Here is a 25,483-nt window from a genome sequence, read left to right as displayed (position 1 = left end):
ACTTCTGTTTTTGAACATGGTACTTTAAAACTCTCCAAACATGCATTAATATATTCTAGTTTTTAGGGAAAAATATTACACTTAGTCTTAACTTGCATTAAAAGAAAAGCACAAGCAGAATCTGACATACAGTAATCCCAAAACTCTGATGCTCTGTAAGGATCAGACACAGTTTCAGATGACAGTCACTGCCAGTTTAGAACTCTAGTGCTACAGAAGCAACAGTGAACAGACAGAAGAGAAAACAGAACTGGAAGAGCCCTACCATGTCACATGGATTTCAAAAAAGTTTCAGCCATGCTAACTGATGAAACGTGTAGCTGCTGGTCCAACCTTTTGAATTTGTTAGAGCACTCAACACAAGCGTTTGAAGTGCCAGACTGAACACATGAATGTTAACTTGACATTTCTGAAAGGCACAACCTAAGAATCTATCTTAAAAAAACCATATGGTATGTAAGTGAAAAGAAATAAGTACAGTGTGTATCTTCCTAAAGAACAAGACCTTCATAAATTGGACCCTCAGATTCTGGTGATTCCCTCCTCAGACGCAAGTGCTCCAGTGTGTTGTGAAAGTGTTTGTTAATTTGTTCCGTTTCTTCAGTAGACTCAAGGTTTGGGAGATCTTCTCTTATCTTCTGTATAAGCTGATTCAAAACCTGAATTGTCACCTACAGGAGAACATAAACAGAAGTCATCAACAAGACCCGTGTATAAGTGCATAGACACTAGTTTTAACAGACTTGTCTCTAAACTATTGGTATTTGGACAGTTCTTAGAAATATCAGTAAGACTATAATGCAGATAAAAGTGTTGGAGACTGCCTTCTCTTGCTCCTCATAGGACCATTCTGATTTAAGAGCTGTGTGGAAATTCCCCCCATCCCAGCAAATGTGAAGAACTTCTTAAGTCATTAACCTGATAGCTGTGTAACTTCTACCACAACATTTCTCCTTAAAAAGCCTTAAACAAATAAAGCACATAATCAGATTGTATACACACTCTAACATAATCTGTTTCTGATAGAAGTCAGCCAGGATGGTAATACTAGATTTAAAGTTACTGTTAGTGACCAAGTCATTACCTAGGAAAGTACGGCTGCCTATGGTGTTAGTCCAGCACTACACAGAACAGCACAGCACAAAATGCACTGCAGACCACCACTATATCCAGAAACTACTTTTTACATCTGCCAAGTGATTTGAAATCCAAAGTTTTACTTTCATCTCCATCAGATACGGCATCTCCTGTATTAGAGCACTACTACAGCATGAAGCCAGTTCAGTTGCTGGAAAGTCAGCAAATCCCTAAAATCTCTTTAGGCGCTCTCTCAGAACCAGAGGGGTTCATTAATGTCTGCTCTTTATCAAATGATGACATGAGACAGAACACTGATCTCTACTTGACCATGCAGCTTTTTCAACTGGATAAGTTTACTAGTTATCTGCTAACAGAAAATGTATGAGGTAACTACCTCGGATTTCAGATGCAGAATTTAAGCTGGTACATGAGATGTCATATCTAGTTCTTCAAATTAAAGCTTAGACCAACCATTTCTGTCACACACTGACCTTGAACAGCTGTAAGAATTTTCTTTCTCTTGTGTACATATGAAGTTAGGTACCTCTAAAGTTACGAAGTAGTAAGATCCTAAGTCCTAGTAAGCTTTGATCTAGTAGGTATTTCAGGTATTCAAGTCTCACAATATGGAAGTTCATAACTGAACTGCAAACGTTTGGTGTTTTCCCCCATATAAGAAGAATGAAGTCTTATCCACAATTTTACTAGCATATAAAAAAAATTGACTACTCTGTTGTTATTACCAGAACTTGTGCCTCTTGTGAGAGACTACAGAGCAAGTTGAAGAGACATGACTTGGGGTATAAGCGTGAATGAAGAGCTTAAATAAATGCTCCTTTAAAAAGATGCAATCAAAAGAATGCATTTCCACTCACCGCTTCATTTTCCTTCTCATAAAAATAGATATATCTATTCAGAATTTCTATGAAAAGTTGGACTTGCAGAGAAGGGTCCATGCACTGATTTGCTATCTTCAGAGCCTTCTTTAGGCATTCCATCACTCTCTTTCCTCCATGAAGCTAGAAGGAAAAAAAAAAGTTACAAGAAATAAAAGAACCTTAGGGAGCTCCAGTGTCTCTTCCCTTAGCACATACACGGCATTTCCTGGTGGTCTACCACAGAGACACAAAACTACACAAACCAATAGAAGCTGGCATTGAAAGCTTACCTTGTCTGCCTGCCACCAATCTTAAGTTTTGTTAAATTAGGCAATAACATGAACAGTTGTTTAAAGCCTTCAATTATGAGACCAATTAACTCAATTTTGTAATGCATACACTAATGCATACTTTGAGAAACAGATTTCAAACACTGCTCTTTATAATTACAACAGCTTATGTGACACAAGCCCTGAAGAACACACTTTTTTTTTTTTACCTTTAACTTAAACAACTTTTATCTTTTATTTGGAAGTTTAGTAGTTCACATGCAAACACAGCTACTATAAAACACATGTAAAATGCAGACTGTTTTAACAGCCAGCCTTAAACTAGCTGACCCTCAAAACCTTGTGTGGTACTTCCACCCTTAAATTTTCTCCATTTTTGTATTTATGCAACTTACAATATAGTGAGATTCAGAAGCTTCTTATATTAAAAGACATTCCAACCAAATCTACATCACTAAGTGATACATGTACTTCAGAAGTACGTGGCTTCAGAAGAAAGGCAGAACCATGTTACTGAGGTAGTACACGTTACTCTGCTGTCGCTTTATTCTTACCTCCTCTCCATTCTTGTCAGTATTTCGGCCAGACCAAAACAGATGGGCACAAGTGCTCACAGCCCGGCATTGGTCTGGCTTCTTAAGGAGCTTAGAGGCTGCCAGCGCACACTGAGTCCTCAAAGGCTCATGGTTCTCCTCACTGAAGCACTTCATCCTCTCAAATGTCCCAATTATCAAGGTGATTGCAGCCAGCTGTGCTTTTGAATCACTGATTTCATCTTCATATAGAGAGAAGGCCTAGTCAAGGGAGAAAGGAAGACTCTTCATCACTGCTTTAGAACACATTAGAAAAAACAGAAGTCGCACCTGATAGTGACTGACATGGCAGAAAAGTGTCCAGTTTTACATTTGATAAAAGCTTCAGGCAGGAAAAAAGATCTTTCATTGAGAGTGTCAAAATCAAGTTAAATCCACAGACTGGAAATAAGTCTTGCAAGAAATACTTCTTAAGTGGAGATAGAAAACAAATGTGATACTACATATAATCTGAAGATTTGAACAGATGCTTGACGTGAGGAAAAAACCTCAAATACAGAACTTTAGTACCTGAAATAGTCCCTGAAGAGGATTTAGTTCTTTGAAACACACAAAACAGCAGAGCAGAAATTGATTGGTAGGTCAGTGACCACGGAGTAGGTAACAAAAGCATTTGCACTACTGCTACATGGATGAAGAACCTTGAGAGAACACACAAGACTAAAAGTCTCGAACCATCTCTTTAGTAGCAGGTACATAATTGTCACGCTGCTCTCATCTTCAGAATTGTGCTACAATGGCAACTGATACAAGACAGTGAGGAAAGGCTTAGGTTATCAGCAGCTCAGTTTAAGAATGTGCATTAGTATTAGAGGAAACATCAGGACAAAGCTTGCGACATGGATAACATTAAATACATTGGTTCTTTATCTGACTGGGAGGATGGGAAGGTTTTTGCAACCAGTAAGGCTTAAAATCAAGTAACAGGTTTTAAGGGATTTTCGGAGTAGCTTATAATAGGTTTCCACACACGGACTTTCATTAGCAAAGCCAGGGTGACAGTTGAACACTACAAATTCTAGAGAACTTCCTAAGAGTGCTTGTGGTCAGGTCAATATCAGCTAGATAACAGGAGCTGGGAGACAGTCTTAGAAGCAGTGAAGGAGCATTTTAAGTTGAAAAAGCTACACTCCCCCAGTGAACCAAGTACGTGAGGAGGCAGCAGCATTGCAACATACCACATGTTGTCAGGCCGAGTATTCAAATCAGTAGCAATGGAGCTCAATTCCACAACAGTCTGGGAAGCAAGAATGAAGATGAGGAGTTTCTACCTAGTAGCATTAGCTGGCAATACTCTCAGATGTTTTAAATTACACTGGATGGTTCAATGTTGAGGAAGCCTACCCAAGCCAAATTTAAGTTAGCACAGGACAGTGACTGTAATAGTTGGAGACTAACCTGTGACATGAATTCATACGCCACGGTTTCATGATTCTCAAAGCCAATCTCTCCTGCAGCCAGTGCTCCTTGTAGGAAGAGACGGAGAGGAAGCTCTGCCAGTTCTGCTTTGATCAGAGCACTGATGGTCTGATGAGCAAACGAGAAGATCTTCTGGCACTTCTTTTCCCATTTGTCATCCTAGACAAGTGAAACAAGTCAAAGCTTAAACAAGACTATTACTATAAGGAAAAGAGAATTTAAATTGCAGTAAATCTGTTGAGTGCTCCAGTCTGTTGTCTTCTGCATGCCACTCCAGCCACTTACTGAAGTACTAAGTGCCCCAGCAGTACTGTGTTGACCTCAGTGGCTCTTCAGAAAGTATTTCTTCTGTTCACAAAAAGTTCACACCCTTTTCTCTTACTGGCTCACAGAAATCTTCCTCAGAAGTCTACACTCAACTGCAGTTACCACAGCTATGCTTAGAACGTAACTGAGAAAAAGCCTAATTAGCTAATAAGTGGAGAAGAATTCTATTCAGTCTGGAGCATCAATCAGAAGTGGAAGAGAAGTTTAAAACATTCTTTCTGAGGAGTGTTTTAACAAACAGCATTTTAAATAATTTCCCCACAATAGGGGAAAAACTTATTTAAGCTCACTATCTCAATCAGAAAGCATTAAAGGGTCAAAATGGATCAGTGGTTGTTTTAGTGTGCACTTGTGCAACCACCATGTAAGTTAGCCTACAAAGAAGCACTTGCTTTTAGAAACATTAAAATATTATGGCTACAGATTTAGAAGTTGATTAATTTCCATCAGTTTCATGCCACCATTTGCAGCATTCTAGGTCTCTGGTCTCCATGTAAAAAACACATGATCAGTCACCTTCATGAATAAACACAACTAGCCAATTTCTGCTTTACCATTCCCAAAGTGCTGAGGTAATTTAATATGAATTGATAAAAACACTCTGTAAATTAGAAAGCATTCACACCTCAAGTAAAAGTGTGCTGTGAAAAAAAAAAAACCCAAAACAACCGAAAAACCAGCATACTGTAGCCAGACAAAAATGCATTTTTGAGAAAGCCAAAAAGAAGCAAGTATACAAGAGTTACCTAGAGGTCAACTTACCACTTTGGAGTTCTCTTTGTAGCGAAAAGCAAGCTGGTATGCAGCAAAAACCAGTGGTGGCAATGTAAAACGAATACGTTGGTTCCCACCTGCACCAAAGTGTTTCCGGGCAGTGTTTAGGATCTAAAACAGAAGCACTGTAAGCTTAGAGAGTTCTTGAAAGAGGTGTGTTATTTTTGCAGGGGGTACTCCGTACAAGTTGCTTTACTTGAAGTCAATTTGTGCAGTCTCTGTAGCTGTTTATGTGGTATCTGCCCAAACTTTTCCTACAGCTGCTCAATAGGTGTTAGGCAACACTCATTGTGCTGTATTAACTGCAGATACATTTTGGATTATGCAGCGAGAGGGAAGTTGCCTGAGCTTGCATTTAATAACGAGGACAGAATGTGTCTGATGTCAACTCAATGGAAGCTACAAAAAGGCCTATTCTTTCTTACAGCAGTCTGTAAAAACATAAAAGAAACTGAGTTTCATGAAACTAAAGACAAGTCCATAAGGCTTCTCATACTCTGCAAGAAAGACTATAGTGCGACATTCTGGTAGCCATACCTGCAACTTTTGCCATTTTTCCCTGTTTTTAGTTTTTTATTATGTTCATTAATGACAGCTTCTTTTATTGCCTCTCTGTTTTGAGCACAAGCTGCACACAACATGAACGTGATGCTTTTCTGCCTATCACCCTTGTTATAAACCTGTGGAGAGGGACTAAGGAGCTCTAGTTGTTTGTACCATTAATTTCCCCCCTTCCCCTTATTCTGGGATTATTTTTATCTGTTGATATAGTTAGTCATGTATTCTCATTAACCAGAATTCTCAGGAATACCAAGAACTCCAAGGTATCAAAAGAGAAATTAATCAACCCATTCCAAGCAAGAGGTCCAGAGGAGGGCCACAAAAATGATCCGAGGGCTGGAGCACCTCTCTTATGAGGACAGGCTGAGAGAGTTGGGCTTGTTCAGCCTGGAAAAAAGAAGGCTGCGGGGAGACCTGATTACAGCCTTTCAATACCTAAAGGGGGCCTATAGGAAAGAGGGGGAAAATCTTTTTAGTAGGGCCACCTGTGACAGGACAAGGAGTAATGGTTTTAAACTGAAGCAGGGTAGGTTTAGACTAGATATAAGGAAGAAGTTCTTTACAATGAGGGTGGTGAAACACTGGAACAGGTTGCCCAGAGAGGTGGTGGAGGCCCCATCCCTGGAAACATTCAAGGCCAGGTTGGACGGGGCTCTGAGCAACCTAATCTAGTTAGCAGTGTCCCTGCTCCCTGCAGGGGGGTTGGACTAGATGACCTCTAGGGGTCCCTTCCAACCCAAAACATTCTATGATTCTATGATAAACTTTACATTTGTTATTTATAGTAACCTGACTCCCTTTCAAAGGGGACAAAACTCAGACATGCTGTATTTTACACTAAAACTCCTGAAGCCAAATTTCAGAAAATTTCTGCTAGAGATCAGAATTCAGAAGTGGGGTTTTTTTGTTAAAGTGTCAAGAACTAAGATGTCTGGTTACTACAGCCAGGTAATTACCTTGCTTTCTGGTCATAGCAGTCCCATTACCACTTTGAAACAAGCACTATAAGTGAAGCTCAGTGTCCAAACCTACATACATTTTTCGATTACATCTAGAATTCATGTAAATAACATGAATAAATAGAAATGTCATGAACCACTATACACTCTATACACTGGCTTGTAATGTACTAATTTGTGTGAATTTGCATTTCAGATCTCTTCCACACAGAATGCATAATTTAGAGTGAGATACTGTGAGAGCTATGAAAATCCCAGTCTCCGATTTTTTTCCTACTGTGCTTGTAATGTAGGAAAATTCTATACAAGCATTTGTGATGCCTGTCAAGAAGCTATTAAGCATTTTTACTAAAAGGTGTTAAGTAGCTTGCAGAATTCTATCCAAAAGGTAGTTTGACTAAGTCCTACAATGGCATTTAAAGGTGGTCAATCTGATTAAAGCTAAGCATTGTTAGGTGAGAAAGAACAATGCCTGACATTCAGAAGCTTTGCAAAACCAGCTTCAACATCTCTAGCTATGCAAAATTTTCTGGGGTAAAAATTAATCAACTCCCTTAGTGCCCGGGAACCTTTGTTTTCTATTAGCAAAAAACCCCATGTAGTTATCTTGGCTTTTTCTGTATGAATATGGTACTTGCTAGCTGTAATCAACTCATACTGTTCTTGAAATGAACGATCTGGTTGAACTTCCTGCCTTACCCCAGCAATATTCAGAAATAACACAGTCAATGAAGAGCATGTCTCCAACCCTTGTACAGGCCTTAAAGCTATGCTTCTCCCCATTATGGAAGTTGCAGCAAAGTTCTACATTTCAAGCAAGAAATTTTTATACAGTATTTTAAACCCAAGCTAAATGAATGCCAGTAGCATCACACATAGCTTCTACTGGATTATGGTGGTCCATTCTCACTGTCTATACAGTATGGTATTGTTGCAACTTTAAAACAGAGTCAGCCAATTGTATTTCAGGCACACTAACTGCAGCTTCACAGTAGTCCCTACTCAGGCCCGAGCTCTGACTAGAGCTAACTCTAGCTGCTGCAATCTGTAACCGCATCCAACTTCAGCACATCTTCTGCCAGCTTCTCCAGTGGATTTTGCATAGACAGAATATCCCCAGCCCTCTGCCCCAACACACGCTTCTCGATACAGGGAGATCATTTAAGCTTGAAATAAACTCAAGCCAGAAATAGCAGATTAACATCTAAGCGCTACATAAAGCTCTGATGGATCAACTCAAACTGTTATGAGTAATATAATGCATAAGTGTCAAGGCCATATCAAATCTGCTATTAAGGATGGACCAAGCAGAGAAGAAAAACATTTGTAACCACTAAGCAGCAGTATGTTACACACTATATGAATATCATATACTTACACTAATTAAAAACCCTGAGGCCAAACATATTAGCTGTATTTTCTGAGCTTTGTTGTGTACTTTGATATCAAGGAAATGCAAATGGCACAGTGCTTCAAATTTTGCTTGCTGCTTTTTAGATAGATGGTTAAATTAAGTTGTCAGAATGTTAATTACGAGTTACCACAAGCTAATAGTTGCATCCAAACTCCCACATCACAGGACAAAAAGTTTAAATCCACAAATACTTAAGTCCTCGCCTGCTTTTTACGAATAAATGATGCTTCATACTGTCATTAAAGGCATCATACATAATGTTTTCTACAGAGTCTGTAGTGCCAGAGCAGCGATGCCCCAGCTCCCAGCTACACTAAATTCTTGGATAGTAAATAATGCAAGAACTGACAGTTCAGAGAGCACAAGCATTCAGAAGCACCGATTGCCATACCAGATACTGTTGGTCAGGGTCATCTGAACGCAAAAGATGAATAAATCTTCCCACAAGACTCTGCTCATCAGCAAAGTCCTCAGGGTCAGGATCTTCAGCAGGCTGATCCGGTTGATCCTGGATCAGCGTGGATACCAAATTCATGATAGCATCAACCTGGTGAAGGCAACATAAGCTCTGTTTAAACTGGAGTAGTCTATAAGCATAAGTTGACAGCAACTGGCAACATCTTTACAGCCATTCATAGTGCTGACAAAGCACTAGGAAAGTCTATTAGTTGGTGATGCTTTAGGACACATTTGCCTTAGTCCCTGAAGAAGGGTCCCTCTTAGCACGAGTAGGACAGCACAGCAGTACAGAGGAAATACCAGGTTTGGAAAGTACTATCCAGCCTTCTTTGGGTAACAGGCCTAGTTTTAAGGTGATTCAGGGACTTTGTTCAAACCTAACAGAAGTAGTCTCAAGGACGAGGTTAGGCAAGATGTAAAAAGACAAGATATTTAAGAACATAGGTGGAAGAATTATCAAGTGGGAGAAAGTCTGTGCCACTAAGATGGGGAGGCAGGGGCATAAAGGCTAGGAAATAAAGCATGCCCTGCATGAAGTCATTTAGTATGTGGTTTCAAGTCTTCAAACAGTAGTTTAAATACCTGGAATGTCAAGTTAACTTATGTCATACCTGTTCTTGGGACACAATTTCTGTGTTGTAATCCAATACATTGCTAAGCACGTAACAACTCATGCTCTTCCTGGACTCATAATCAAAGTATTCAAAGAGTGGGTGAAAATGTTTTAGTTTCAGAACTGTCAGGATATTGTTGTAAGTATCAACAGGGATTTTCAAAAGTCTAGTCAGCTCCTTTGAAACAGCACTGCTTGTTGCAATACTAAAAGAAAACATATGCAAAACACAATTAATCAGTAGTTCATACACGTAGGCAGATTTAAAGTCTGCCTCAATACCAATTCTCATGTATACCATAACGTCTAAGCAACTTGCTGCTAAGGAAATAGGAAATAAAGTATCAAAACAAGTCATATCTTGCTCTTTAGGACATACAGTGGAAACTGCATGTTTTAAGTTGCTGATAGCAGAAGCAGAGACTGTGTCTGCAAATTCAGCAAGAGGAGAATTCTAGAGTGATGTAAGGGATGAATAGATAATGAGTACATGCAGCGTGGCATACACATTGTGTAGCTGTACACCTGCGCAGCAGGATTTATGCACAGGTGAGCAAGTCCTGGTTCGTTGGTAGTTTATCATGATCCTCTATAGCTTGGCCCAAAAGCAGTAATCTTACACATCCAAAGCATGCCTCTTTGCTGTCTTGCCAAATGTGGTGAAATGAAGTCAAGAATTTAGAGTATTATCTGCCACTCCAAAGACTATGCAAAAGACATTAACTTACTGTTCCAGATTAAGTTTATTGAATATTTCCACAGTTGTCTCCAACACCTTATCAACATAGTCAACACGGTCTGGGTAGCATTTCATAGCCAAGTTAATGAGAGAAACTTGCAAAGATACCACATCCTCTGAGGGCATGTCCTGGCGAGACTGAAATTTAAGACAGCACCGAGTTCATAAAAAAGCACATAACTTTGTAAAAAAACCACCCCTAAATCGCATGCAAGAATACCCAGCATACCTGTATAACAGTAGCAACCTGCTGTGAAAAAATGTCAAACAATTTGATATCTGCTGGGATACCAGGTCCATCTTCACGATGTGCAAATAAAGCTAACCTGGTAACAGATGAAGAAAAGCAGCTTGGTCAGCATAGTTTTTCCACTCCTCAGATACAGGCCAGAAAGAGATACAGGCAAGTCCTTTCGGTATATATGCAAGCTCTATTACAAGCAAAAAGGAAATTCATGAAAGTCAAAAACCTTAAGAGCAACTGAGCCCAGTAAATACCAGTCCTGGAAAAGAGCACTGACAGAGATGGCAAGATGAAGAAAGAGCAAGAAGGATGTTTCATAATCCATGTTCTTCAGCTAGCAACAAGTGTTCTGTTCTTTCCAGCAGAGAAAGATGTATAGAGTAGGTTGATGGAAGAACAAATATGCTGCATCTGTTCAGTGATATTACAGAAGTTAGACATCCAGCAGCATTCTCTGCAAAACAGTCTCCCAAGAAAAAAAAAAACCAAAACCAGAAGTAGTATGCTGACTTAACCATGCTTTGTCTCCAAAGTCAGACCAACATGTTTGGGATTTCCACTGTTTGCAAAGAACAAAATACGAAGTAAATTTGAAGTGGAGAAGAATACTTTTTTGGGAAAAAAGCAAAAAAGTGAGAGATTGCTATCCAGCAAGCATCCAGAAAGATGCTGTAGAGCTATCTCTATCTGTAACAGGAGAATGTCATGCCAACCACCATTTCAGCAGAAATCACATACAAGGTAAGAAGAATCGCTGTAGGAAATCTAGCATCCTACCAAAGATGCGGCTTAAAAAGCTGAGTATTGCTATCTATGCTTTCTAATAGTTAAGGGATTATTCTATTCTGAATTAGAGAAAGACCTATAAAAATATTTAGGAAAAGGCACTTGATTAAAGTTTAAGTTATTTCTTCCAGGATTTCTAAACTTTGATTCTGAATGAGCTTTAGGTCTGAAACAAAGAGACAGGTAAGAAAAGGTTGAGGTGCCAAAAAAATTTCACTGCCAGGAAAAATAGACATTGAATTACTCATATATTTCATTAGGGTGGTAACAAGCAGTCTTTCTAAAGGCAGGAACAATCACTGCCTTTTCTCAAAGGGACAAGGCAGCTTTTCTTGGCAACGGTCAGAGGGTAAGCCCAGCATGCTACAGAGTATGATCAAGTTGCAGGCAGATGGCAGCATAATTAAAAGCTAAGAACGGTTTAGTAAGGCAAGAAAGATCCCAAAGCAGCAAGACTACTTGCAGAAAGATTCCTTTAACAGGAAAGCCCAACAGGAATAGGGACTAAAGCTTCACAAGCTTCCTCAGCAGTCACTGATGCTCAGTCTCAATTATCCCATGCCAGGTGAAATAAAGAGGAGAAACGCCAAGAGACTCTACCTGTATGGGGCAGATTCACATCTTAACTACACAATACTGAAACACATAACAATTGCTCCTAGTAACTCCAATCCAAACACAAGAGCAACATCTTCCCTACACACATGGATTCTAAGAACAGATCCATTCACATCCTCCGACACTTGCAGTAACATTACAGTTAAAAGCACAAGTTACCATACTACAAAGAAGATAATCATCACACCACCACCTTTCTACCCTTAACCTACAGCCAAATGAGCAGGCTCTGGAAGACAATATTAGTGTCCCAACAAAACACAGCAGCAGTAAGTCTAGGAAGGCAGCAGGTTCACTGCTGGTCAGCTGTTTACTGTTGTTTGTTAGAATAGTAAGAATAGAAAGAACAGTAAGAACAGAAAATTTACTGTGGAGGTAATACCAAAGCTGTTTAAGTCCTCTAAGTAGACATGACAGCAAAAGCCACATGAGGAAAGCCTCCTTGCAAGAATTACGTTGCTACACACAAATGTAAGAACCTAGCAAAAGATCCCATGACATCTGTTGAAAGCAGTCTCAAGATGGACTGTCTCAGAAATCAGATTGTTACAGGCAACATTTCTTAGGATATGGGAGTTTTGTGGGTTTTTCTAAAGCTAACAAATTTATGAAAAACCTGAGCCACAGCAGTGAAGTGTAGGAAACGAATTCCTGTGAGCATCTCTGGATGAAGGCAGAGCTGCATCTCTGCCAAATGCACAAACACTCCAATAAGACCAAAGTACCAAACAAATAGATCTGATGTAGCCTGGAGGAAACAGACTACAGATTTCTTAGGAAAAAAAACTGAAGATCCTAAGTTACACCAGACTCACATAATATATGTGTTCCACCCCCAGGCATTAGAGAAGATAAAGAAACAAAGCCACAACAACCCTGCTCATGGCTGAATGCCAGTGGGACCCCAAGATCCCTACATTAACTGAAGTCCATACATTGGTACATGGACCAGATATACAAAGGTACATATGTTTGCGTGCAAATGCAAGGACAAAGATTTTCTGAGGCTTCAAAAAGCGCAAAAAGTGCATTTCCTTTCTGTAGTAAGAAAGTATAGGTACTCACTGATAAATCTGTCTTGTTTCCTTGCAGGATACAAATCAAGACTTCAGTTCTGATTTCTCCCCCATATGTGAATTCAGTGCAAGCAGTTTTAAGTAGTACCTCCCCAGGAAAAATACACTTTTGGGATAACAGGGAGGAAGCTAGTGGTAAACTAAGAATTAAGAAGGTAGTTCTGTCTCCTACTAGCTATTTTCTGAAGAGACCTATGTTATATTCTCTGATCAAAACTGCAAGGTAAAGTATCCTTCATATATGATGTAGCCATTCGGATCTTCAAGTTTTCAAGAGGTACCTATGACTGATAATGGCTGTCAAAGCAGAACACTGCTGCCACTTTAGTTCAGAAACAAAGTTGGTAGATACTAAATGGGTTGTTGCTTCGCGTAATCTGTTTACAAGTTTTTAATCAGTCCTTATAGCAGGTTTCATTGGAAGCTGTAAAAGCAAAGTCCAGGGAGCAGAAGCTATAGAAATAATATTCTTCACAGCCTTAATTAAAGATGATAGAAAGACATGAAAACAATGGTGTTAAGTGATATCAAAAATTGAAAACTTCCCAACACTAGAAGAATTATCACCTGCTTGTGCACAACACAAACTTAACTTTGAGCCAATTTCCACCCCCTTGGTCACTCACCTGTCAATTAAAGCAATAATTATATTTTTCACATTCACATTTTGGTGCAGCTCAGCACAGGCTCTGAGAAATGGGTTCAGGGTTTGGAGGTGAAATTCGTCTGGGAAAACCTGAAGTTTTAGATCAATAGTCATCATGTTATAAACTGAATTTGCCAGTTGTTACACAGCAGTAAAACCCAACAGAGTGATTCTAAAGCAAATAGCAAATATACAGTCTGGCCCAAGAATGCTTTAGGGTTCCCCAAGCTGACCTTGGCTGGGTAAATGCATGAAGAAAGATATGCAAGACAGATGAGTAACTCAAGGCCCCAGCTACCTATTACAATTCATACTGCAGGCACTGCTGCTCAGATGCTTACAAATTTCTGCAACAGAAGGAGGACAAAATGGATTCATTTCTACTCTGCCCATCTGGTAAAAAATCTTGGACAAGCCACAGTGTGAGCGTCCCAGTGATGAAGTTTTCCAGTTCATGAGGAAGATCTGAAAGTAGCCTGAATCTGACTAAGAGTATAGCAGTAAGTGTCCCTGTGTCCCATCAATGCAATTGAATTTAAGTAGCTCACCTGTATGATGCACTCCATGAGGTACTCCTGAGCTAAAGCATCTCTACAGTTTACAACTTGCTCCAATATTCCAGGCAGAACAATCTGGAATAGGAAAAAAAAAAAAAAAAAGTCTTGCAGTGATTTTGCAATTGCTTTTTAAGTTTATATTCACACATACGCATTTAAACCAAGCAAAGCAGTACTTCTAACATTTCTCAGCTTATTCTTCACATAAAGTCTTTCTGAGAAAAAGTCCCAGTTTTCAGCAGTTCCATTCTACAGAGAAAAAAAATCTACTGGTCTCAGGCATCAATGCCTTTCATAGACTATACAGCCTGTAAGCTGTATAATCTATGATTTAGGAATCTGTGAAGGCTCTAAATCTATGATTTAGGAAGTCAGGGCTACTAGCTTTGCTGGCACATACCACTACTCAGGGTTCTCTGCAGTACCACTCAAAATAGTCTTCATCAGCTATATGGTAGAACTTACAAGGGACAGACTTCTAAATAATATATTTTCTTGACTACCATTTCATGCAATAACAGTTTTCTTGAATGCTTTGGGAAGTACAGCTTCATTAAACTTGTAAAGTCTACCACAGAACACTATGTATACACATATCCCTTAAACCAACTCATTATTCTATAAGTAAAATAGGAATCAGGAAGGAAAGTTTTAAAATTTCTCGTCAACATGACAGACAAGCTTATAGGAAAAAGGCACAAGTCACATCCTTAGCCTCACAACACATTATACAGCTTCATTAGCATTCAGAACTTTTCCTCAGGCGAAGAGTCCAAGAAGCACCAGGGTTACTGAACTTTTAGCATAGCTCTAACACTTCAAGCTGCTCATCTGAAAGTCCAAACTGGTTTCATTTGGAAAAAAGTAACAGAAGTCAGAAAGGACGGACAGACATCCCACCTGCTTATATCGCTCCACATTAACACCTTCCAACTGACTGAGGCGAACCAGGTTTGTTCCTACTAGGATTCTCAGTTCCTGCCTTTCTCGCTCTCTTTTCTCTCTGTCCCGACTATGGCCCTGGTGTTGCATTCGCACCCAAAGTTTGTTCATCTCAGCAAAGTTCAGCAGCACAAAATCCATTGAATCACTGATGTCTCCAGTGGTTTCTTCACTGCAATTGAAAACAGGTTAGGAACAGGAAAAGCTTGTCAGATACATTCATCCTTCCACCCACTGGTGAACATCCAATTTTTAATACGGTAGGAGCAGGGGAAAGTGTGTGGTGGGATATCTGGGTTAATAAAAAAGGTTCATACCCTCACTTGTGAGAAGCCTTAATTCTGGAAGGGAATTCTTAATGGACAAAACACCTGTCAAGTCTATAGAGTTCTAACATATCTACTTCCCTCAAACCTGAAGTCATACACAAAATTTAAATATGTTCTGTTAAAAACAATAATTTTTTTAAGTTATAGCTCATCTTTCTTACTCTGCTTGCTCGCCTTCATCTGGCAAGATATTCCTGGTACACTGCAGGAGATAGTTTCTAAGAAAAAGGCCTCTAAGAGGATGCTGTACTCCACGGCACATCTCCACCAGGTCTTTCAAAATGTCTTTCCTGGACTGTGGAAAGGACTTGACATAGACAACACCTACTGTTATCAGGAGATACCTGCAAAAGGCACAGAATTGAACAATAAATCGTAAAGTAACAATATCACACTTAAACGCAACAGTTCCTTTCTTCCATCCTGGCAGTATTACCAAAGCACAGAAAGCGATAAAATATCATCCAGGTCTCACAATTTTGGATATTTGGTCAGCTTTCAACTCCTATTCTCCCCTGCTACAAAGCACAGCAAGTCTGAACAGCCACTTGACCTCATTACAATGCTTTATACATTGAATGTATAAATGCTTAGCAAGCATAAAGATCTGAATGCTCTCAGACTAGCTTGTCTATGCTTCCAGCACCCCACTAAGCTGGAAAACAGCTCTGGCACATATAGATAAGGAATCTATTCTGGTGAAGCAGTTAAACCTCTTTCACACTATTATCTAGCAGGATAGATGTTACACTCCTCAGAAATTCAGCATCTCAACATTAAGCAACAGGTAGAAGTAACATGCAAGATGCAAAGGACTGGTGCTCCAGTATACCAAGACCCCCCTTCAATTTAAGGGAAAAAAAAAAAAAAAACAACATAATGATCAGAGCCTTCACATATTTGGTTTAGAGGCCTCAATCCTCTCCACATGCTTCTCTGCTTCTTCTAAAGCTTGGCCTACATCTCAGAAGTCTCATAGCAATCCACTCCTAAGGTACGCAGAAGTACTATTCACCATTGCAAACTGAATTCCTGTAGTTTTGTTTGCTGTGAACTTGTAAATAGACTCAAAATAGAAGTGCAGGCTTGAAAATTAAAGGGAGTTTAAAAAAAAAAAAACCAAACCAAAACCAAACACTAACACATGCACACTTACAGTCTTGGAATGATATTTCCAGCATACTGTACTAGCTCATAAAGGTCTGCCACTTTCCTTCCTTTGGCAAATTCATCTGTCAGGTAGACTTCCAAGTAGTGTAGCTCATCAGAAATTGCCATGTCTTTTTCTCATAGTTAAAGATTTTAAGTTAGAATGTCTACAGATTTACATCGTAATTTGCTCATTCACATCATGGAGGAAAGATGCTGTACCAAATACAATCACACCCAAGTAGGTAGTACTTCTGAAACAATAATCACTATAGGGATAAATGTGCAAAGTTAACCCCAAGCCTTCAGTTGTCATTTTTAGCATATTAGAAAGGGGAAAAAACCCTAAATCAAAATAGCAAGCAAATGAATGTGATTGAAGGGGGTATCTAAAGTAGAGGCATACTACGTGTCACAGAAGAATATCATCCACACATAGAGAAAGTAGTATTTGAATATATTCACATTCTATTCCCAAGTCTCATGAAAAGGCTCCCCTTCTTCAGATACAACAGTATCTGATACAACAAGTAAATACATCGAGGCACTGACTTATGGTTAGAAGCTAAGAGAATAACAAAGAGCAAAAAATAAGTTGGTTTTACAATTTTGGGGTAGCATACTGCAAGCAGAGCTGTTTTACAGAGCTGGTATTTTTATAGAAGTAGACTCTGAAACCTCCCAAAGGAAGATACGAAAGACATTGAAGACCTGTTTTATACCAAAGGGAAAAGATGAACTTACACAGTAAGCAAATAAGTGTATATTCTCCTACAGTATATCCAGATAGCTAAATATTGAGGAGAAAAGTGCTAGTAAATATCTGAGCCCGATGAGATGTCACTGTACCAAAAAAAGCAATGTTCATTCCAAATTCAGCACTTCAATTATTTGTTTCCTCTTCAAAGGATACAGAGCTCATAATAGCTCTTTGGAGATAACATAGAAGTCCGCAGCTCACCAAGCATGTTGGAAGCATGTTTCAGAGCATCCATGAGCTTGTTTTTGTCCTTTAGAGGAAGAAAGAGAGAACAGTCTGTAAGAAATAATGCTAGGGAACTGCACTATTTTAGAAGGCTACACTTAGTTTTAAAAAAGCATGCAAAGATTAAGTAAACATCAGGAAAATGATAATTCTAATTAAATCAAGTGCTTTAGTATCCACCTTGTATAATGTTGCCCATAGTAATTAAATAGAACATTATACCTGGTGGTGGTAAGATGATGTATCTGAAGACAGAGCTGCAGTAATAAATTTTAATACTAATGGCACAAAAAACTAAAGGAAAATTTTGCTTATGCAGAAGTCTTCACCCACTATTTGGATTCTATCCAGCAAGCAAAACAGAACAGATTTCTCCCCCCCAATCTGGTCCATTGTTTTGCTCTGATCTCATGAAGAAACCTCTAGCAGACAAAGGAAACGCACTGCCAGCAGACCACTGTTAGCACTAGATTCTTCTTCCCCTACTTCTCACCCAAGAACACCACCTTACTGAAAGCCACAGTTTGTTAGACTGCATATAAAACTTAAGATGCATATAATCACCTGGCATCACAGGATACAAGACAAACTTCTACTATCTATGCACACTTGTTCAACTCATCATAAGAAGCAGCATTAAGTTTTGGGGGAGAACAGATGAACTGCTAGTGCAATCCACTTAGCATATTGTCAGTCACAGACAGCAGTGAAAAGCTGAGCTGCAGCTACTTAAAGATTTCAAAAGCATTCCACAGAGTATAAAGCTGGAAGAGGTGTTACCTTCCTTGCTACTGTCATTTGGCTGCAAACAAAGTTAGCCTAGCTAACCGTATGAAAGTATATGGGAATATTTAAGTTTTCATTGTAACTTTAAGCAGTTTCTCCAAATAAAAATAGGCTTCTCAAACCCAAGAAAGCTATGTACGATGACCTCATCTGCCTGAACTGGCTACATTTTCAAGATAAAGATCTCAGCACAACCCTAGCCAATGGTGTTTCCAGTCACAGAAGAATTCATGCATCAGTCTACAATTAATCACTACAAAATTTACCCTATGCAGCAGGCAATTAACTATTAGCCTCACAGTCTGTGGTTCATGCCAAGAAAAGACTACATGGAAAAAACAACAATATGTTGAACCCAGAATAGTTTCTCATCACATAGTTCCATATAAAATGAATTTGAGCAATCACCTTCTGATGTCAAATGGCAGGCTTAGTCTCAGTTTAGGTTTACTTAAATGCAAGCACATAAGTTATAAGAGTGTATCTTTATAATTTATCTTGTCAAATACTGGAGCAAAAATCAGGAAGACACATTCAAAGAATACTGAAGGCTCACTCTCATTGAGTAGCTGCCTCATTTATTTGCAGGGGCTCTGCCAGAAAGATACATAAAGGGTTAATTTTCCTCACAGCTCTAGAGATTAGCATTGATTTACTGTTTTACTCCTAGCAGACAAGAAGCTTCATTGCATTTTAATGTCACATTCTTACCAAGCATCTCTTCATCTGGAAAGACTGCACCTTCACAGCCTGAATGGCTTCATCCAGGAGTTTTTCCTGTTCATCCTGAGGAGATTGCTGTGTTGTTGGCTGGAAGAAAAAAAACCCAGAAATCAGTTATTTTTATGAAGCTGTTTATGATTTGATTCAAGCTGGGTTCCCATAGTTTAGAACACAGTGTTAAGTAACACTGCAGCGTGACCACTCAAGAGTTGTCAGAAGTAGCTATGTGATACGTAAGGAAGAAAGTTCCCAGTACTCTGCAAAAACCTGAGGGCAGGGAGAAGGTAGCCTGTGAGCATCATTGCTTCTTGGGAGTGCAAAGCCATGGGAACAGAATAGGGTCAACTCTTCCCTTCTAACGTTTAGAGGTCAAGAATCCAGTGCAAGTATCTGGCAAGAAAAAGCTTTAAGAGAATGCAAAGATATCACTATGCTGAGAGGAAGTATTGACACTTTTTTCCACAGAGCTTCAAAGCAATGCCCAGACTGCACACATTGCAACTGTACAGACGCTTTCCTGTACTCGCAAGTCACAAGTTCTCAATTAACTGCTGTCTGAGCCACACAACTCTGTTAAGGACAAGTTTCAGATAAGCAAAGGATAAAGTACAGCTAGTGCTTTCTAGAAGGTAGAAGCAACTTGCAGAAGGCAATAGAAAACTGAAGAAAAGGAACAACTCTTCATGTCCCCTACTTGTCCCAGTGACCCTCTCCTCAAAGAGGCACGTTCCAGGCCTTCAACATATTTTGCCTTTCCAGGGATCATACCACGTTTTCTTATAATATTAATTAAATCCATTGCTTACAGCCTTAGATTTCCCCCCAAGCCAGCTACAATAGGCCTTCTCCTACTGCAGCTGCTACCTTCCTTCCATCAGATTGATTAGTTTCTATGAGCATCTTTAAGTTATCCTCCAAGATGTCCAAATTTACTTAGATAGGAACCCCTAATGCCCTCCCCACCTGCAACCAGCCTATCTCCTAACACCTTACAAGGAAACACCACATCCACCTATTGTTTAGGCCCAGTCTTTAACATCTCATTAGAGCCTCCCAGACTCTCCTAATCTTGCAGTTTGTTTTCAGATAGCCTCTCTGACATATTGACAGAGATAAAAGCATTGATGTTGTGTCCCGATTACATCTTCTCTAGTCTTGACAAACACCATGTACACAGCAATTCGCACAGCAGTTTCTCCGAGCCTGCTGCTTCAGTAGTTTCTCAGCTATTTATCCTTGTTCCCCTCATCCACCATGTTCAGAGGTTCCTGGTCTCCTCTTTTTAACTAACTCTCAGTAATAAACAAGCAGACCATGAATTATATCACCCTAATGTTCTTAAAGACAGTATCTTCAGTACCAACTCCTCCCACACATCCCATGCTTGAAATCCCCGTAAGCCTCTTTTGAGGACAGATGAAAATTGAGGTCTTCATTAAAACAGAGAGGTTTTAGTTTAACAGCAACTTAATGGTTATAGAGCATTGCAGCCTTAGCAAACCCCCACATTCTCTCATATTTAATTGTTGTTCTGCAGTTGCAATCTCCCTAACAAAGAGTCGCAGACAGCGTCTCCCCCTTGTTCTCTTCGCTATCCTTTTCCACACACAGAAGACACAGTGCCATGTAATACTGCTCTTGCCTTGATGGTACCCAAAGTGGCAGTGAATCTCCACCCTTCAAGGTTTTCAATCACTCAGACAAAACCAAGGCTGATCTGATCTAACACTGGTGACAATCCTGCTTCAAGCAGGAGGTTGTATGAAATAAAGGTTCCTTCCAAACAACACTTCTATGACTCAGTGTGCCTCAGTAATATTCAAACCATGCACAACTAATTAACAAGTCTATTTTGTCAACAGAAAAAACTACATCTTCTAATTAGAATAACTGCACCTCTTACAAAGCTCTCTATAATTAATCACATGAAGTGCAGGTCTTCCAAAAAATTATTTAAGCATAAGGCAAAAGTGATATCCATGGCTAGACAACCCCATTTCCCAGGCAATTCAACAGCTACAAACTCCAGAAAACCTCCAACTGTGAAGCGAGTACATTCTGCCAATAGAACTTCGCTGCAATTGCTAAGCTTTATTTATTCCATGACAGATCAGACTTTGAAGGAACAGAAAATGACAGTGCTGGGACCAGTGTGCAACAATCAATATCGAAACATCATGTAACAGACTTGCTGAATTATGTCTATGCCAGCACATTTGTCACACCCCACAGTCCCCTGAAACCATGTTAGTGCTTTAGAAAAGCTAGATCACTACCAAGCTGAATGCCATGCGCTCTAATCACACCAGATACCTCTATATTAAAGCACAGCTAGAAACAGCGGAGTAACCTTTAACACTAACCACAACTTCCTAAGCCCTCTTCTAATGGGCATTAAGCTTACACAGTAACCAGTCCTGCTCTTACATCCCCAGTTGTTCATGGAGCCATGTGCTGCCAGGAGAGCCGTTTAGGCTGTAAAGCATCAACTAAGCTAGAAGAATAGCCCAGCTGATTAATAGTTTACCATTCACCTAGTTCACCCTACAACCACATAAAACCTTGCAAGCAGGGGTGAGAAAGAAGCCCTTTGACAGCAACACCAAGTTAAAGCATTTCTTGAAACACATTTGCTACAGCCCCCAAAAGTGGCTGGCAGAATGCACGTGCATCAGCTTCTTTACTTTTAGCATGAAAACCATTGGTTAAAGCATAATGGCTGCTACAAGTTTGGCTATGCTTTAGATGATACAAATAATGATCTCATCAGAAGTATCTAATTGAAGGTATACACTTTCTTACATAACTTTAACCATTATCTTTTAGCAACAGTTGGGGAAATAATGGAATTTCAGAGCCTTGCTCTGTCATACCTAGCTTCCCCATTCATAATGAGCCAGAGTCAGCTTTACATCAAATTCTGTCTGCATCAACAGAAGACATTGGCAGTACTTCCATTTCTGCTCTAAATTTGAGCAGCAAGGCACCACACAGTGTTCAGCACTGAGACTGTAGTAAGTACATGACTGAATTCACAGACAGAAGCATTTCCACATCACCACAAGAGATTCACTTTTTTCTTCTGCATGTCTTCAAGATTAAGAGTAAAATTACATTCATATCTGTTCTGAAGACTGAGAAGGAGATTGGTCTAATCAAAGATGTCTTTACTAAAAGGGTACTGCACTTCATGTCTAAAGAACAGACAATCTCAGCATTTTACAGTTGCACAGGCAGTGAGACAACCTACCACTGCTTGTACAAGCATACAATCAAAGTGGTCTGAGGTGTTGGTTGTAGCAGCTTTACTTCTACATAAAGAGACAATATCTTAACAGCAGTACCACTGAACAAGTTCATACTTCTTCATACTTTTCAGTTTTCAAAGTCTGAATATTTTTTAGCTTACCTTTTTCTTTCTACTTCAGAAAGCAAGCTACTTTCAGCTTCAGAGCTGTAGAGCATTTCTGCACACAACCTTTTTATTATCCAGTGATACACAAGACCACATCAAGATACACATGCCTAAAGTTTGAGGAAGTTGTAGCAAAAAGCAACTGAACACACAGCAAAAGCCTACCAATGAGTTAGCAGGGCACACACCAAACCAGAAACCAGTTCTTCTGTCAGATACAATGAGGAATAAAGCTGTTTATTTTCTGTATCTCCCAGTTCAAATTAGGAACCTAATAACACAAGATGGTATTTTCAAGTGTTATTTCATGAAAAATTGCAACTGCACTGGGGAGTCCTAAGCCAGCCTACAAACAAGAATCTTGAACATAAGTTTTTGAAGTGGAAGATACTTCGACACTGGAGAAAAGCAGCAGTAATCTGTAATCAGTGCACACAGAATGTCCTGCCTTGTTAACAGCACATACAGTAAGGCATAAACTCCTGCATGAACACAAGATAAACCATTTATAGCGATTATGCAGCCATTTAGACTTTAGAAATGCCTGAGCCTTACCCCCACTAGATACGCTGCACATGTTGAAGAAAGGAGAGTTGATGTGAACAGTTTTCTGCTTTACTTGTTCTCTTACACTCTTGTCCTCTGAAGCCACAAGGAAGCAAGTGAACAGTGGAGAAGGGACATCGGACTGCCTCTTTCAGCTGCACTGTTAGTTTCTGTACAAGAAACCATAGCCTTTTTCTAGCTCGGAAGAAAGGACTAGGATAGGTTACCACATGCAAGTTATGGAAGTCACAACACACAGCAGCTGAACTCAGCAGGGGGGTGAGAAGAGCTGGCTTTTGGTGTGGGTTTTTTGTGTCAGGTGGTTTGTTTTTTGGTTTTGTTGGGGGGTTGGTTTTTTTTTTTTTGTTTTTTTTTTAAATAAAGGCTAGTGAACTGTAAGTTGCCTTGGAAAGCAAGAATTTTTTTAAACCCCAAACTAGCTTGGAAGAAGTCTACTGCCTGGCTGATCAGAGTGGGTAGGTAATACAAGTTATCCTGCAAATAACAATTAGAAAAGTGCATTATGGCAGCAGCAAACATTATTCTGGACTATGCCTATCCTCATAATATCAACTATTCTTGAATATACAAAGTGAACATTACACCTATTACGCAATATTTACTTATTTTCCTACACTTATCTCCATGGGAAGACTTCATAAGATTCATACTTCACTTCATATTTGAGACTTAGCCACACTCTGGAGATGGTTATTATTTCGGGTAAACGTGTTGACTAGTTCAGACGCCAATTACTCTTAAAAATCTGGTAAATTGCAGTACTCAAGAGAAAGAATTACATAGTACTGAAATACAGCAGAATTCAAGGCAAGCTTGTGGAGCCTAGCAAATAGCTTGTATTCCAGCAATATAGGTATCTTAAGGTAGATGCAGAGTATAAATAACACAAAGTAGAAGGTTTCGTTCCTGTTCCACTCTAAAGTGCATTTTCCTCTAATCTCCAAATGATTAAGTACTTTCCTTGGGATAACTGATATGCTTACAGCCTACTCCAGACATGACTTCCTTCTGTTTGCTCACGTGCTTGTGTTTAGTACCACAATGAATGAGATTTACCCAAGGAGTTTTTCCTGCCTCTTCCTAGTTGGATTTTATTAGGCCTGCCTACCATCACCACTGAGACATTTAAAATGAATGCGACCCAAGACAGAAGATGAGCTAGCTACAGAAGCGGATCGGGAGAACTCCCAGCCTAGAGATGAAGCTTGGGTGCACACAGTGCATTGCTGTAAAAGTTGTTGAGCTGCTTGGAATTAACAAAAAATGCATAAGCATTTTGTACCATATAGGAAGCATTACTCTGCAATACTGAAGGCAACTGCAGAATTTCTATTCTCTGTCACAGTGTAGGAGCTCAAAGGTGAACTAGAGAGAAAAAAATATTTTTCACGTGTTTAAACTGGTACTTACTGCACAGGAACCCACAAGCTTGGCCATAGGAAATGGCAGTAGAGCATAACTTGGTAGAGGGGATTATCCCATGTTTAACAGCTCTAAGTTTACTTTTTCTGAATCACCTGATACCAGTTCCCATGGCAGTGACAGGTAGAGGAAAGCTCTATCATTCTTGAGTTAACCACCACCACTAAGGATTTACATGGAGACCAGAGACTGCTATCTATGTAGACTTAGCACTCCTCATCACCCAATTAAATATTTTCCATTCATCTTTCAAGTAACATTACAGGGTTTGCCCCCCCACATCCTCTTAGAGAATACAGTGTTAAACTGATATCAACATACACTAACTTAAAAAAGAAAGTCTGTCACAAAAGCCTACGAACTGTGCAATCCCTGCTTTCTAAAGCACTCGGTTTTTTCATCACTCTAGAGACCGTTATTACTCTTCATACTCCACTGTGATGGTTATAGCAAGTGCTGCTTAAAATTTTAGTGAATATTTAATACCACACTAAACAGAAAGACACAGAAGACAAACTAAACAAGTAGACTTCTCAGTTTTACTAGGAAACTTGATTGCCCCCTTATTTTTATTGGAAACTGAAAAGCATTTTCAGGTTTGCCTCTCTAATAAACATCAACATTTGTTCCAAAACAGCTGTATCGAGCTGGGCCCACCAGTGCAGAACCACCTTTTCTGCAGGGAGAAAGGAGGTTCACTAGGAAAGTCCGAGACAGCCCTGGAGGGTCAGGAGTAACCGAACGGCAGCCTGCAGCGTGGGCAACCCGAGCACACCCGCACGGCTCCCGAAGCGACAGAACCTCGCGTTTATGACAGGAGCGGCACGCTAAAATACACTGTATCGAGCTGGGCCCACCAGTGCAGAACCACCTTTTCTGCAGGGAGAAAGGAGGTTCACTAGGAAAGTCCGAGACAGCCCTGGAGGGTCAGGAGTAACCGAACGGCAGCCTGCAGCGTGGGCAACCCGAGCACACCCGCACGGCTCCCGAAGCGACAGAACCTCGCGTTTATGACAGGAGCGGCACGCTAAAATACACTTAAACTCTGACCGCAAGTGCACCGGCGGTTCCCTAAGAAAAACCCCTTCCTCCCCCGCGCCCCTACAAGCAAACTCGGTCGAATCCAGCAAAG

The 25,483-nt window shown here is 39.8% G+C and overlaps 1 protein-coding gene across 2 annotated transcripts; it reads right to left on the bottom strand.

The window, feature by feature from the left end:
- Nucleotides 1–39: 39 nt before the first annotated feature.
- On the bottom strand, nt 40–23,018 carry VPS35 (VPS35 retromer complex component). 2 transcript variants are annotated; one of them, XM_009638030.2, is made up of 17 exons: nt 22,918–23,014; nt 18,936–19,034; nt 17,367–17,463; nt 16,461–16,584; nt 15,466–15,648; nt 14,934–15,147; nt 14,025–14,108; nt 13,457–13,566; nt 10,336–10,432; nt 10,096–10,244; nt 9,366–9,573; nt 8,687–8,842; nt 5,350–5,472; nt 4,240–4,419; nt 2,803–3,042; nt 1,956–2,099; nt 40–671 (listed from the first exon to the last, which is right to left on the bottom strand). In XM_009638030.2, the coding sequence occupies exons 2-17, from the start codon at nt 18,948–18,950 to the stop codon at nt 492–494; spliced, it is 2,304 nt and encodes a 767-aa protein (XP_009636325.1). In that variant the 5' UTR covers nt 18,951–19,034; nt 22,918–23,014; the 3' UTR covers nt 40–491. The 2 variants fall into 2 exon arrangements, with proteins under 2 accessions (XP_009636325.1, XP_035749458.1); XM_035893565.1 differs by lacking the exons at nt 40–671; nt 1,956–2,099; nt 2,803–3,042 and adding an exon at nt 3,085–4,078 and having other exon boundaries at nt 22,918–23,018.
- Between the last annotated feature and the right edge of the window lie 2,465 nt (nt 23,019–25,483).

The sequence above is a fragment of the Egretta garzetta genome, unplaced genomic scaffold, assembly GCF_000687185.1.
Source record: "Egretta garzetta isolate BGI_Z169 unplaced genomic scaffold, ASM68718v1 scaffold354, whole genome shotgun sequence".
Taxonomy (NCBI): Eukaryota; Metazoa; Chordata; class Aves; order Pelecaniformes; family Ardeidae; genus Egretta; species Egretta garzetta.
This window is presented reverse-complemented; position numbering and strand designations above follow the sequence as displayed.